The sequence below is a fragment of the Haemaphysalis longicornis genome, unplaced genomic scaffold (assembly GCF_048455015.1).
Source record: "Haemaphysalis longicornis isolate Haplotype H1 unplaced genomic scaffold, Haemaphysalis longicornis Haplotype H1 scaffold_1, whole genome shotgun sequence".
Classification (NCBI taxonomy): Eukaryota; Metazoa; Arthropoda; class Arachnida; order Ixodida; family Ixodidae; genus Haemaphysalis; species Haemaphysalis longicornis.
The window spans coordinates 247,160,893-247,172,294 of NW_027526203.1; the positions used below are offsets into that span (position 1 = coordinate 247,160,893).

At 48.7% G+C, this 11,402-nt stretch overlaps 1 protein-coding gene and 1 pseudogene across 2 annotated transcripts; one reads left to right on the top strand and one right to left on the bottom strand.

Annotated features, from left to right (window-relative positions):
• The first annotated feature begins 3,872 nt into the window (after window positions 1–3,872).
• LOC144158499 (uncharacterized) lies at window positions 3,873–6,311 on the top strand. Its single transcript, XM_077689415.1, has 4 exons — window positions 3,873–4,010; window positions 4,118–4,464; window positions 4,518–4,933; window positions 6,034–6,311. Exons 1-4 carry the CDS (start codon window positions 3,873–3,875, stop codon window positions 6,309–6,311), a joined length of 1,179 nt encoding a protein of 392 aa, XP_077545541.1.
• Window positions 6,312–6,408: 97 nt separating this feature from the next.
• On the bottom strand, window positions 6,409–8,874 carry LOC144169110 (uncharacterized; annotated as a pseudogene). Its single transcript, XR_013322364.1, has 3 exons — window positions 8,524–8,874; window positions 7,599–8,173; window positions 6,409–7,488 (listed from the first exon to the last, which is right to left on the bottom strand). The product of XR_013322364.1 is annotated as an uncharacterized LOC144169110 (transcript).
• Window positions 8,875–11,402: the final 2,528 nt, after the last annotated feature.

The following is an 11,402-nucleotide window of genomic DNA, read 5'->3' on the forward strand; positions in this document are numbered from 1 at the left end:
GCTGCAGGGCTCTTTACCTTTTAAAATTTCATGCCCCCTCTCCCAGAATAAAGAAAGAGGAAAATTGTGTGAGGAACTAACTATTTCCAGCAAAGTTATGGCAGGTTTAAAGCCAAAAAACAGACAGGGTTAAAAGCCAAAAAACCTTTTTGAAAAAAAAACAATTTCATGATAAAAAACCTAAGCACTGGAGAAGAGGAAAAGAACGAAATAAACAAATACAAGCAGAGGCAGCATAAAAGAGCAAAAAATGAACAAAGCAAATGCAATTCTACGAGGCAGTTAGTCACGAAAGCTTCCACGAAGGAGCAGACACTTCAGGAGAAATTTCAAAAAATTAGAAATTATGTACCCTATTTACATTATGTACACAGAAAATCAGTCATATTTCAGTGGTTTTAGACAAGATGGAGCTAAAGTAGCAAAATCAGTTCTTGCCTTGAAGAAGCAGATTGCAGTGATTAAGAGAGAACAGTCACAGGTGCTGTAGGGGTGTTACCAGTGTGCAGCATCCTTCGTTTGCCCATTTTGTCATTTTGCCTGCTTGTTTTATGCCTATCTTTTTTCGCCCATGGTGCTGTCTTTGTACTGGCCATTTCCACGCCATGTTTTTTTTTCTCCCGAATTTTTTATCCTTTATTTTATGCCAGTCCTTTCCTTTTCTTTCAAGTTTCCTGTTCCCATTTCCACATGTAGCACAGCCAGCTGGACAGTTCTTCTTTCCTTGGTTAACCTCCCTAGCTTTCTTCTAAAGTTTCTTCCTTTCTTTGAAGTCGCACATTAGGTCATCTTAGCCTTGCTCTTACCTTCACAAACTTCCCTAGAGGTCTGGTGGTATTACTGGTGGGGAAATAAAATTTGTTGGAAAAGAATTGCTTGTACATATGACCCTCTTGCTTTTTCTGTGTTTGTTTTTGCTTATGATACACGGACTGATGGCATTGCGATGGCCCATAATTTTTGATGAAAACAAGAATGCTGATGACCACAATCTGAATGAGCATTAGCCAGAACTTTCATAATCAGCTACAGCATTACTGGAACCCAGCTTCGGTGATGCAACTTCGTGATCATCCTTGTTGCTGTGAGCACGCTGGAATGGAAGCGTGGAAATTCTACAAGGTCTGGTGTGGCCCCTTTGTGGCCACCGGTTTCATGTTGGCATAAATGAGAAGGCTGTGCTACACATATCGAATTCCTTCGTTCTATGGCATTCGCATATCGCATTCCTTCCTTTTATCTAGTGTATACAGTTGAAGAACGTCTCCAGATGGCCCTGGCTGGACCGATACGTGCAGATGTAACTGTCGCAAATAATAAAATTGAGAGTTCAGTTTATTGTCGGCTTTCTTTATGACTGCCATATGCAATGCACATTAAGTGTCTGAATACTCTATATTAGCGATTGATAGTCTCATGCTGTTTCCGTTCATTGGCGAAGGCACCCAGGGAAGGACAGAATAATTTTTTAATCCCCCACAACACGGGTGCCCATCTTACATGAACGAAGTTTACTCCTCCCCCACCTCCTCTGTGCAGGTATATACATGGGCCATATGAGAGCAGAGGTGCAAGTATACGTAATTAAACAACGTCGCTGATCCGCCGAATTTAAGAAATGTGTCATGCACAGCATCAAATATATTCTCGAAAATTTCAGATTGCGTGTTTCAGCGATCGAAGGAGCATGCACCAATCGCACACACCCATACAGGAGATTTCTGCACCTACATTCGGGATTACCTTTCGGCTTCGCCTTGTCCTCCTCTAGAAAACCACCTTATCGTGCAAATAAAGTTACCATTATTATTATTAGTTGGCGGTTGTTTTATCTCTGACTCAAGTAAAAAACCGTTCAGTGAAAGTATAACAGCACCCGTAAACAAGAGCCTAGTTATACGCTAGGCATGGTAAAATGGTTCGTACATTTGTTTGTTTTTAATTTACGAATCATATACGATTAAAAGAAGCTGATCTGCCCAGACATGTTTCGCGTAACACGATATGACCGGCTGACGGCGAGTTCAAATCGGCAGCAGCCACTACGGACATGTAGAGAAGGTGTCCTTGAAGATAGGCGGCGGCGGCTTTATTCCGTATCATCGGCAGTCTTCGCAAGCGTGTCTTCGCAAGCAACGAAGTGACACAGCAGACACTAAGGCGTGTTAGAGTGAACCTTTGTAAATTAGCCCCACACGACTGACGCTCCTCACAATATATCGAAACTGAATTTGGCGCCTCAGCCCGACGTCTTCTTTTTGCTTTTAATTTCATTTATTTTTGTTCGTCAAGCATAAATACTTCAAGAAAACTAATAAAAAGCATACAAACTCGTAAAGAAACTCAGTTATTGCCATAAAAGTTGCCTAATTTTAGCTTAGGGCCCTAAATTTGTGCCTCATTTTTAAGAAAAATTGTTAGCCATATCTTAAACTATTGATCTGGCAACTACAGCGTGGCATCATGGCGGCATTCGTGTTTAGACACATTTTTGAGCCAGCTTTACCCGCCTGGCGGTAAGGTGGCTAGAATGGGGAGTACCGGCGGCGGAAACATGACTCTACAGCGCGCCGATGCCACGGACGGCTCTCTTGACCAAGATGCGGTATCAGTGCAACAAGTAGAAATACCATTGGTGAAAGAGTATAGCAGGGTTGCACTGCCTCCGCGCTCCCAGGTGGCGGTGCCATCGTAGCGGCTCGGACGCCACTAGTGCGGTCGTCCCCGACTCGTCCGTACGTGCCCGTATCGGTTCTGGCCGCCGTAACCATCAGTGTGCGGTGACATGGTGAATTGTGTTGTTTTCGGCTGCAACATCCATACTAAAAAAAAGCCTGGCGACGAAAATGTCGTGGAGATCAAGTTTTTTTGCATACCGAAGGCCATAACCAGCCAGTGCAAGAAGACTGAAGAAATCACATCGCGAAGGAGAGCGGAGTGGCTGCGGCGCATCAACCGCAAAGACTTAAATCCTTCGGCGAACCACTACCGTGTCTGCAGTAGGCATTTTATTTCAGGTAAGTGTTCACAATCTGTACGAAGTAGCTCTAAATATTAACATCCCGATATCAAAGTGGTTTTTAACCACGGGTGGAAGCAGTACGAGGCGACAGGCCCCGTACCTAGCGACCGTGTTGACAACTTGAGTGGAGCTTGCGAGGCTCATAGTGCCTCGCAAACTCCACCCCGCAAATTTAACAAGCACTCTACATGTTGTACAGGTCGCCCAGCATACGCTATGACCGAGGAAGACCCGGACTGGGCGCCGACGCTGCATATGGGGCACGGGCCAGCGGCGAACGCCTATCGCTCTCTTTCCAGGTATGTCAGTGTTTCTGCTCAGCGTTGCGGCATATGCTAGGGCAGTGTAAGCGATGAACTTAGTTTTATTTCCCTGGTTTGAAGCTCTTTGTTGGATTCTTTTTACCCGTGAAATTTGCGATAACGCAGCTCACTGTGTCCGCGGGACGGAAAATAAATGCAGGCGGACACAGTGGGCTTTCTCGTCACCCTTTCGCGCAAGTAATCCGATCCGAGTACCCTCGCCAGCTTCCTCCCTGCGTCATTTTTTTTTGCTACGCGTTATGGCTGGTTTATATTTCCCCTCTTGAATAAATGTTTCTTGTCTCCCCAGAGCCCCCAACCAATCTGACACTTTGATTTAGACGTCATCGGAGAAGTTCCTCGTTCTTTTTTCAGGCTTCCTGGTAGAATTTCGCTAATGGTTAGCTATGTTCTGCATGATTGAAAATCAATGTTTTAACTATGCAGCCAAAATGTGTGTTTACAGGTACAACAGGCAGCTGCAGATGTAAAAAAAAAGCAAGGTCCCCTTCAACCTGTAAGTGCACAGGCACACATGCCTGTAGATGATGTTACGGGCCCACCACAAGCATGCCAGGAAAAGTGTACTACTCCTGCTGATGGAGAGACGCCAGTGCTGCACCAAGAGGGAGCTGCTGTTGCTGAAGGCCAGGGAGCACAAAGGCAGCAAGAGTGCAGTGTTGTCGGTATGTTTTCCGTGGCACCACATATTAGGTCTACTATGAGTTAGCTTAACGCAAATCATTGCTGTCAGTTCTGTATTCCAGTGAAGATTACGCAGTGAATTCAAAATTTTGTGCTTTTTTTTCCAGAGAAAGCCAGCTTTGGGCAAACAACTGACCTGACAATGCTCGACATCAAACTTCTTGAGGAAGAGAACTGCCGCCTCCTGGCTGAAGTTGTGGACACGAAAAACAAGCTGAGCACGCACATGCTGACCGAGGACTGCTTAAAAGAGAGACCAGACATGGTCCAATTTTATACAGGACTGCCCAGCTTTACCATCTTGTTTGCACTGTACATTCTTTTAGAAGTCAGCGTGTCCCACACTAGCCGCAATGCCCTCACAAAGTTTCAGGAGATGATCGTCTTCCTGATTCGCCTCCGGCTCAACGTGCCCCTCCAAGACTTAGCCTACAGGTACTTGATCTGTAACCTTGTTTGTTATGGTGTGCTAAAACTATTACTTGCAGGTTCCATGTCTCCGAGGCCACGATATCAAGAGCGGTGAACAAGTGGCTGGACGTTGCCTTTGTGCGGCTGCGATATGCTGTCAAGTGGCCAGCGCGACACACCCTTCAGTCGACCATGCCAATGGCCTTCCGCAGAGCTTTTGGGACCCAGGTGGCTGTGATCCTGGACTGTTTTGAAGTCTTTATAGAGCGCCCTTCTTCTATGCTACCACGTTCGCAGACTTGGTCCAAGTACAAAAATCACAACACCGTTAAGTTCCTGATTGGCATTGCACCCCAGGGGGTTACGACGTTTATTTCTTGTGGGTGGTATGGCCGCACAAGTGATAAAGTCATAACTTTAAACTGCTGTGTGCTAGACAACCTGCTGCCAGGAGATGTTGTGTTGGCGGACAGGGGGTTTACAGTGTCCAAGGGCGTCCGCAGATCTTTTTGCAAGGGGGGGCATCCATTCGTGGGGGGGGGGGGGGGGGGGTACGGTTGGATAGCACCAAAAAGGCGCTTTTTGTGGTTACAAAAAGTACAAACAGCGATTTAGAACCAGACTTGGAGGATATACGTTGAATTTGATTACCGAACAAAGAAATAAAGTTAATAAAGAAAATGCGAAAAGTTACTGTCACTTTGTAAAGAAGAGCGGCCAGTCTCGCTGCGTGAGGGTTCTCGACTAACGCCAACTGATCACCAGCACACACCACAATACATTCACATACATAGAACTGCACTCAGTCAATCTTCCTTGACTAGCAGCTGCTTGGGTTTTACGGGGCAAATTGCGAGATGACATGTGTGATGAAGTCTGTTGAAATGACTCACGCAATAAAGATACTACTCGCCTCCCTGGCTTTCAATGCAGTACAGGCGTACCAGCGTTTTGAGGGGCTGATTTATAGGTTTTGTTTGGGGGCTTGGGTGGTATCGACATTTCGCAATTTCGAAGGAAAGGGCGTACAAGGTGATGGGACCGCACAGGAGGATCTTACACTCTCCCTACTAGGTGTAGCGGTGAAGATTTTTTCGTAGATATAGCTGCAACTTTGTCCGAAAACTGAAGTTCTTGCGGTAAGACTGCATAAAACTAGAGTTTAGAAAAAAAACAAGAAAAACGTCAAACCATTCAGAATTGTTCGCTATCTGCAATAGCCAGCACAGGCAGTCTGCTTCACTGCCGTGACATGACCGGCAATGTTAGTCAGCTCTAAAGTGCAATGTTGACCGCAGTCCTGAAGGGCGTTCCATACGGATGCGCAGGACCTGAGTGTGGTAATCATTTAAGTAGCGTGGATTGTTGGGCTAGTTGGTTCACGCACATAATTAGAAAAGCTTCGCGCTAAAGGACAGGACAAAGGAGAGAACGTTCTCTCCTCTATTCCGTCCTTCAGGGCAAAGTTATTTTAATTATGGGCCAACCAAGCTGTGCAGCTTTTTTGTAGTGCATAAAAATATCCGAAATTCCAAGGGGGGGCAGTGGCCCCCCCTTGCCCCCCCTTCCGGACGCCCATGACAGTGTCTGCAGAAGTTGGCATTCACTGTGCCAAATTGGTGATGCCTGCATTTACGAAAGGCAAACCGCAGCTTTCTGCTTACGAGGTAGAAAAGACCCGGAAAGTGGCAAATGTGCGCATACATGTGGAGAGGGTAATCGGCCTGCTGCGGAACAAGTACCGCATTCTGAAACACACGCTGCCTGTGGAGGTGCTCAGTTGTGATCCTGATGGTCCCACTGTGCTTGACAGAATTGTTGTTTGTGCAGCACTGGCAAATCTCAGCGACTCCCTGGTACCATTTGGCTGATGAGCAGCACAGTACTTTCTGTAGTGCCATGTTTGCATTCATGCATACCTGAAAAGTTTTTTTTTCTTTTTTCACAATTCAGCCAAGTTCAGTAGAAATCACTTTATTTACAATTTTTCGGCATCCAGTGCAGTACTTTTTGTCCTAGGTGCTTTGAGGCTGACACACACGAAGTGAAACATATTTATACGTGCCGTTGCCACACCTGATTCACGCTTTATTTACAACGAAGTGAAACATATTTACACGTGCCGTTGCCACACCTGATTCACACTTTATTTACAACTTTCTGGCATTCACTGCAGTACCACTTTTTTGCTCTAGGTGCCCTTTTAAGGCCAACGCACGCAAAATGAAACCATTTATATTTACACGTGCCGTTGTCACAGCTGATCATTTTTCCAGACTCCGGCTGTTGGCAAAAACAGAATAAGCTGTCTGTTTTTTCTGCGTCTGATCCTGATGTGCCAGTGCAACCAGCCTCGGCTTCGCAACTGCGGTTGCTGGTCTAATAATTAAAGCAGAGCTCTGGAAGAACAACACGTTCAAAGTAGAGCTGGCATCGCTGTGCCATTGCCCTGCTGAACTCTGAGTCATAATATACACGCAACATGACAAACTCTATCACTGTCCACAGGACAAAGTCGCAGTACTTCCTTTGTGTAACAAACATTTGCAACTGTACTTGGTAGTAGTACGCGTGGTCTGTGCGCAGCCTCAGTTTTCCACCTGTCAAGGAAACACAGGCAGACTTGGACAAGGCTAGCTCTTTGACTGTTCCATTGCGTCCATTATAGGGGCACTTAACTTCTAGCACTCCCTCACCGCAGCAACTACAGGTTACGAGACCGTCAGGTGTGGCTGCTAGGAACGGCTTCTCTACTGAAATGTGTAGCCCAGCAGTTGCACATTGAAAATTTAAATGAATGCTGGCCGATGCAGCAGCATATGCCTGCCTGGCCGTTTCTTCATGCTCCTTGCCCCATGCAGTCTGCGGGGCCCAGAACTGTGTGTGTTCCGGGCTGCAAATCTTGTTCAACAGGGACATGGACGGGCTTGGTATTGACGTCCTGCACACCGCTTTTGCATTTGAGGCGGTGATTCGGCCTGCTCTGAGTGGGAACCATTTTGTTGACTTTGCCTGGTCTTTTGTTTCCGCTTCAACCAGCCTTGCCACCTGCGAGTGTAAAGAAAATCATGCGCATATAAATAAAAGTTGCTTTCAGTGTGCACAAGTTTGTGTATGTCACTCATAAGTTTACAGCACTTAAATCACAGTAAACATACCTCTGGCTCGATCACAAGTGCTTTCATGACCTCCATGCAGTGGTCCATCATGGCATCCTGGGTTTCAGGTACGTCGTCTTTGTGGAGATTAGTCAGCACTGCCTTTGGGAACTTGAGGGCCACTGGGGCAAACTCCGCAGCATATGGCTCCTCTAAAGAAAGGAGAGCAGGTCGGCTGTCGCTCTTGTGGCACATGGATAGGAACATCGACCACTCTTCTGGCGTTGTTTCTTCTATCGCTGCTTTCTGTTGACGCCTGCTTCAGTGGGTCTCCATTCCAGCATCCATCTGAATTTTTTTGGCGCGTGCTGAAGCGAAGCTTACTTGTGAACACCGTTTGCCTTCTAGGTGCTGCACATACGGTGGGAGCCAGCTATTCTCTTCATCAGTGCACACTTTGCCATCGCGTCGCCTCACAACAACTTCCACATAAAAAAGAACTGCAGCAATGTGGGAGCATGCCTCCCCCAGGCCTGCCATGCAGATGCAGTGGGCAGCCAGCACTGCTCCATCTTCAGTAACCAGAAGCCATGGCTCCAGTGCATTCTCGTACAACGCCTGCGAATGCCGCACATGAAAAAAAAAGGTCCTTGAAAGCAGTGCTATCAAACCATTATATTTTCCTAAAACCGCGCATAGCCAATCGGTTGCGCAGCGAATGAGCGCGGGTTACTTTAGCCGCACACCTCCCCTGTTGTAAACACGGCACAACCAGTCGCTTTTCATTCGGCGCTTGCAGCACGCATTTGATGTTACATTGCGAGTTCACTGCTGCGGTAACGGATGCGTCCCTGTCACGCTCGCGTTACTTTAGTAGCATTTGCGATACAGTCACCGCTTTCGTCTGACAGCGTTTGCGAAAGGACTTAAGCGATCAACGATTTCCGTACGAAGGTTGCACGAAGAGTGTGCCGATAACTTACCTTGCCGAGAACGACGCGACGGCCGTCAGCAAGCACCTTGACGCACGGCTCCTGGACCCAACCACTAGTCAAATAATTGTGGCCTTCCATGCTCTTGTATGCTTTAAGCGCTTCCCGTGTCGCGAAACTGGTGGCATGTACGAGGTAGTCCTTTATGTCCGTTAACTTGACGCGGGGCAACGACGTCAAATCCAACGCCGCGTCTCCAGCACCGTAGTCGTATGGGTCGACGCCACCACATTGTGCAACTTTCTCCAAGTAGCGACGCTTTTCTGCGCCACGAAGGTCGCGAGCGTAGGCGCTTAGCCGCATAATCTTCGTACACACACAAAACAGTCATATATCGGGTTCGGTACCACACAACCACCTGTCGCCAAGCGCGGGGTGAAAAGATCGCTACGCGCCACCGACCGCAAACATGGCGCGCTGCTCCGGCGCCGGTAGTACCTCCAACTGGATGACGTCAGGTGCAACCCTCCTATAAATATTTAGGAGTATGGCTGAACGACAGCGAAAATTACACGCATGCGCATGAGGCTCACCTTAAGACGAAAGGAAGACGGAACGCGGCTATAATGAAGCCTAGAGCCCTCTGGGGATACAGCACATACGAGGTGGTAATGGGAGTCTGGAAAGGGGTCATGGTACCAGGATTAACTTTCGCAAATTCACTTCTGTGCATGAAACCAGAGACCTAAGTGGGCCTGGAGGTAAATCAGAGGGTGGTAGGCAGATTGGCCTGATGACGTGATGACGGTACCCTGCACTACACAGCAAAACTATAAATGAAGCGGTAAAGGGGGATATGGGCTGGTGGTGTTTCGAGGCGAGGGAGGCGCAGAGCAAGACAAAGTTTGAGGAGCGACTTCATGACATGGAGGACAAAAAATGGGCCGCGAGTGTGTTTAGGTACCTGTATGTGAGGAACATGGACACGCGGCGGAGACGGAGGACCAGACAGCTGACCAAGCGGTACGGAAATTCGGTAGGAAAAGGTGCGGTATGCACGACAGTTAAAAAGCAGGTAAAGGCAGCAGAGACGACAAAGTGGGCACATAGAATGGAAGGGAAAAACCCCCTGGAGACTCATAGGACAGAGAAACGGGAAATTAAGAAGGAGGGGTTATATGGGAATACGAGAGGCAGTTCATTGCTTTTCGAGGCACGGGCGGGATGCCTGAGAACCCGGGCATACACGGGTAGCTACAGGCAGCAGGATGAAACATGTGCATGCTGCGGCAGTGATCGGGAAACTATAGACCATATTGTCAGGGGCTGCACTGAGATACGACCACTGCGGGGTGAGGGGGAAACGACGCTAGCGGAGGCTTTGGGATTTGGAGCGAGGGGGAACCGCAACTTCAAGGCCATAGAGGTGACGAAGAGGCGACTGGAGTGTGGAGTGGTGGTGGAGGAAGCGGGCAGCGCCACATTTTCCCTGATGTCATCGGTGCGCAAGGGAGTCACGCGCTGCCGAAGAAGTGCGCCGCGGTACTCACACCTTATAGGTTACCAGTAAAAAGCGCAAAGGCTCATGGGTAGATTGTCCGCTCCCGCGGAGCCCCGCCACTTCCAGTTCGAAAGCTGTCCTGGCCTCCCGTAAGCCGGTGGCTTTCACGCGCGCTTGTGCTTGTTGTTTATCTGTTTCCACCGGAAACAATTGCATATACATCGCACACTCAATCTATAACAACGATGAATCCTCCTATGGGCTCCTCTGAAAGGTAAGCACACTGTAACAATAAACAACACGCATACACGCGCTTGAAAGCCGCCGGCGTACGGGAGGCCAGGCGAGACCTCGAACCGGAAGTGGCGGGAGCAGACGACGTACCCATAAGCCTTTGCGCTTTTAACCGGTCACCGGGACGCCCACGCATTCCGCCGGGAGTCGGCTGGGCGATGCGGCCGGTGTCTGTTGGTTTGGGTGGTGCCTACTCCCAATGCCCCGATCACCGAGAACCCAGTTGGCTCCACGGGACTCTACTAAGAGATTCTATCCTGATCGGTCGCAAGGGATGCCTCCCCCGCTCCCGCGGCCGTGATGACAGATATCGAGGTCTCAGTCTCACTGCTTGAGCGAGCGACAGGAGCCACTGTCTCCCCGCAAGCAATAGTCGTGTTGTCTGGTACATGCCCTGTATCTGCCAGGCAATAAAGACTCACTTTGGATTGCCGGAGTCTGTCTACCTCATGTGAGTACCCGAACCCGTGCGTGAGTCTTTGGATTCCGCTAGGGCTAGCGTGCGCCGCGTAGCACTTTCTCTAGCGAAGCTAGCCGGGTCCTGTGCTACCCCATACGTTAGACCACAACTTCACCAGCAACCTCCAATGTTGGAAGTTGCCCAGCCACCTTTCAATTCGCACACCTACCGCTCACTTTTCGTGCGCATATATCTCAACACCCCCGTATCATACACACACAAGGCGGCTGTTGGCTCTCCCCAATCGAACATGCATCTCATCCCACGAGGTCGCAGGTTCGATTCCCGGCCGCGGCGGCCGCTTTTCTGATGGAGGCGAAAAGCAAAAACGCCCGTATCTATGAGATTTCGGCGCACGTTAAAAATCCCCAGGTGGTCAAAATCAATCCCGAGCCTTCCACTACGGCGCGCCTCATCGCCTGAGTTGCGTCGGCGCGTTAGGACGTACAATCAATCAATGCATCTTATCCACACCACTTCTGACATCAACCCAGTACCCTGCTCGTTGAACGAGGGTACCACAACATACACCACACGTTATACGGACTACACCCACCCCTACTCGCATTGACCTGCATCTCCAACCATACCTTGTTGTCCATGGCGGTGAGGCTGGCAGACGTATACAGCACAGCGACGCAGCTTCTGCTTATCATGATTGGAGCAGCGCTATTCAA

What these genes read in the sequence shown, in the direction of transcription:
- LOC144158499 (XM_077689415.1), top strand. Translation starts at nt 3,873, where the DNA reads ATGTTACGGGCCCACCACAAGCATGCCAGGAAAAGTGTACTACTCCTG. An exon ending in CTCCAAGACTTAGCCTACAG is followed by an intron (nt 4,465 to 4,517) that starts GTACTTGATCTG and finishes TATTACTTGCAG; the next exon opens with GTTCCATGTCTCCGAGGCCA. An exon ending in GGGGTTTACAGTGTCCAAGG is followed by an intron (nt 4,934 to 6,033) that starts GCGTCCGCAGAT and finishes CAGTGTCTGCAG; the next exon opens with AAGTTGGCATTCACTGTGCC.